Raw genomic sequence first — 1,435 nt, 5'->3', positions numbered from 1 at the left:
TATAACTATGACATGTAAGGTTTTATTTATATTCATCTAGGTACGCGTTTGTACAGTATTCCATCTTATCTGCGTAGTTGCTGATGCTTCTGTATTCTTGAATCATATATACAAGTCCTTTAGTGAATATTTTAATGTACGACTACGATTATATTTAAAATCTTCATCCGTATCTTAAGTCATGTTTTTCCTATGCCACAGAACTCTACATGTTCGGAATGTCAATACATTCGTACTATAAATCTCCATTCAAATAGAATCTATTGGTTCTACCCACCAACTTCAGGCACTGATAACTTCACCTAATTGGGAGGTCAGTGAAGTCCGGTATGTTGACTGGGATTATAGTGGCTACCTGGAAGACACCCTGTCAGCAGTGCAGCCGACAGCCAGAAGGAAGATCAAAGTCAATGTCACATTTGAAAATCCAATGGTAGGGCTCACAGTATATTTGGAGATACGAAAACCCAACCCCGCAGGAGATACTCCTCGAACGAAAGCAATGGAATTAATGCACTTTTGACGCTGAATATATATTGATAGTCTACCCTTCTATGAATGGCAAAGGCTAGGTTGTTCCTGTATTATTTCTGTATGTGCAATATGGGGGTCCGTCTTCTAAAGTCACCTAATTGATTGGTTGCGAAGGTAGTGCGTACGGAGTCTAAGATAGAGTCGGAAATAATATACTGACGTCAATGCTAACGAGACTCAACACGTCAAGTTTATGCAGTATCAAGAGAAGCCAGCCATGCGTGGAAAGGAGTGGCCGTACTACCCCAATGTGCTAGGTTACAGAGTTCCGCTATGCAACTTCCCTGAAGCCAAGTTCCTTTCAGGTATGCGTTACCAATTAAAACTATCGAGTATCGCAAAAGCCACGTAGGTTATTTTTGCACAACAGTTTTGGACGAGTATCCTGGACTGTTAAACGGATGGCATGGGGCGATTGGCCGCATGAAACGCCTGCGCATACGGCTCGATGCCTGCGTGCGATGCTCGGTTCATAAAGTTATCAACGAATCGATCGAAAACGAATGTCGTTAAGAGAGTACTTCCATGTCAACGCTCTGTATGTTGTCCAAGGTACATAAAGTTATCGCTGCCCCTACACTTTTGTTTTCATCTCACAATACACTGAAGTGCGTGGGGCATCAAAGATGTAGGTAATTTTAAGAGGGGAAGAGATGGGCCGCATAAGACCCGCTTAAAACGCTCGTACGATGATATCAAAACAGATTCAATATAACAAGCTGAACCCTGTGCTACCATAGCAGTGCTGAGCACACTACAACTTCATTGGTAGAAGTGGCAAGCTGCATCTCCTGTGAACGTTGTTTTGAATATCCGGTACAATGTCGAGGTGTACGAGCTTTATCAAGCAACCGCTACAAATCGGCAACACTAGATTTATCAAGCCATACATGTACTTTCC

At 42.4% G+C, this 1,435-nt stretch overlaps 1 protein-coding gene across 2 annotated transcripts in view; it reads left to right on the top strand.

Annotated features, from left to right (window-relative positions):
• Nucleotides 1-339: 339 nt before the first annotated feature.
• The window catches only part of SARC_13088, a gene marked incomplete at its 3' end in the record, with an annotated part of 3,524 nt that continues 2,428 nt past the window's right edge, over nt 340-1,435 (top strand). Inside the window, exons 1-2 of one of the 2 annotated variants that reach the window (XM_014292788.1) lie at nt 340-433; nt 734-839. In XM_014292788.1, the coding sequence (XP_014148263.1) occupies nt 431-433; nt 734-839 (109 nt within the window). Of the gene's footprint in view, nt 434-635; nt 840-1,435 lie in introns of those variants that run through there. The other variant, XM_014292789.1, reaches the window with a different exon arrangement.

Source organism: Sphaeroforma arctica (genome assembly GCF_001186125.1).
Source record: "Sphaeroforma arctica JP610 unplaced genomic scaffold supercont1.2887, whole genome shotgun sequence".
Taxonomy (NCBI): Eukaryota; class Ichthyosporea; order Ichthyophonida; genus Sphaeroforma; species Sphaeroforma arctica.
The sequence above is the reverse complement of the archived record's forward strand: the minus strand, read 5'-3'. Positions and strand labels throughout refer to the sequence as shown.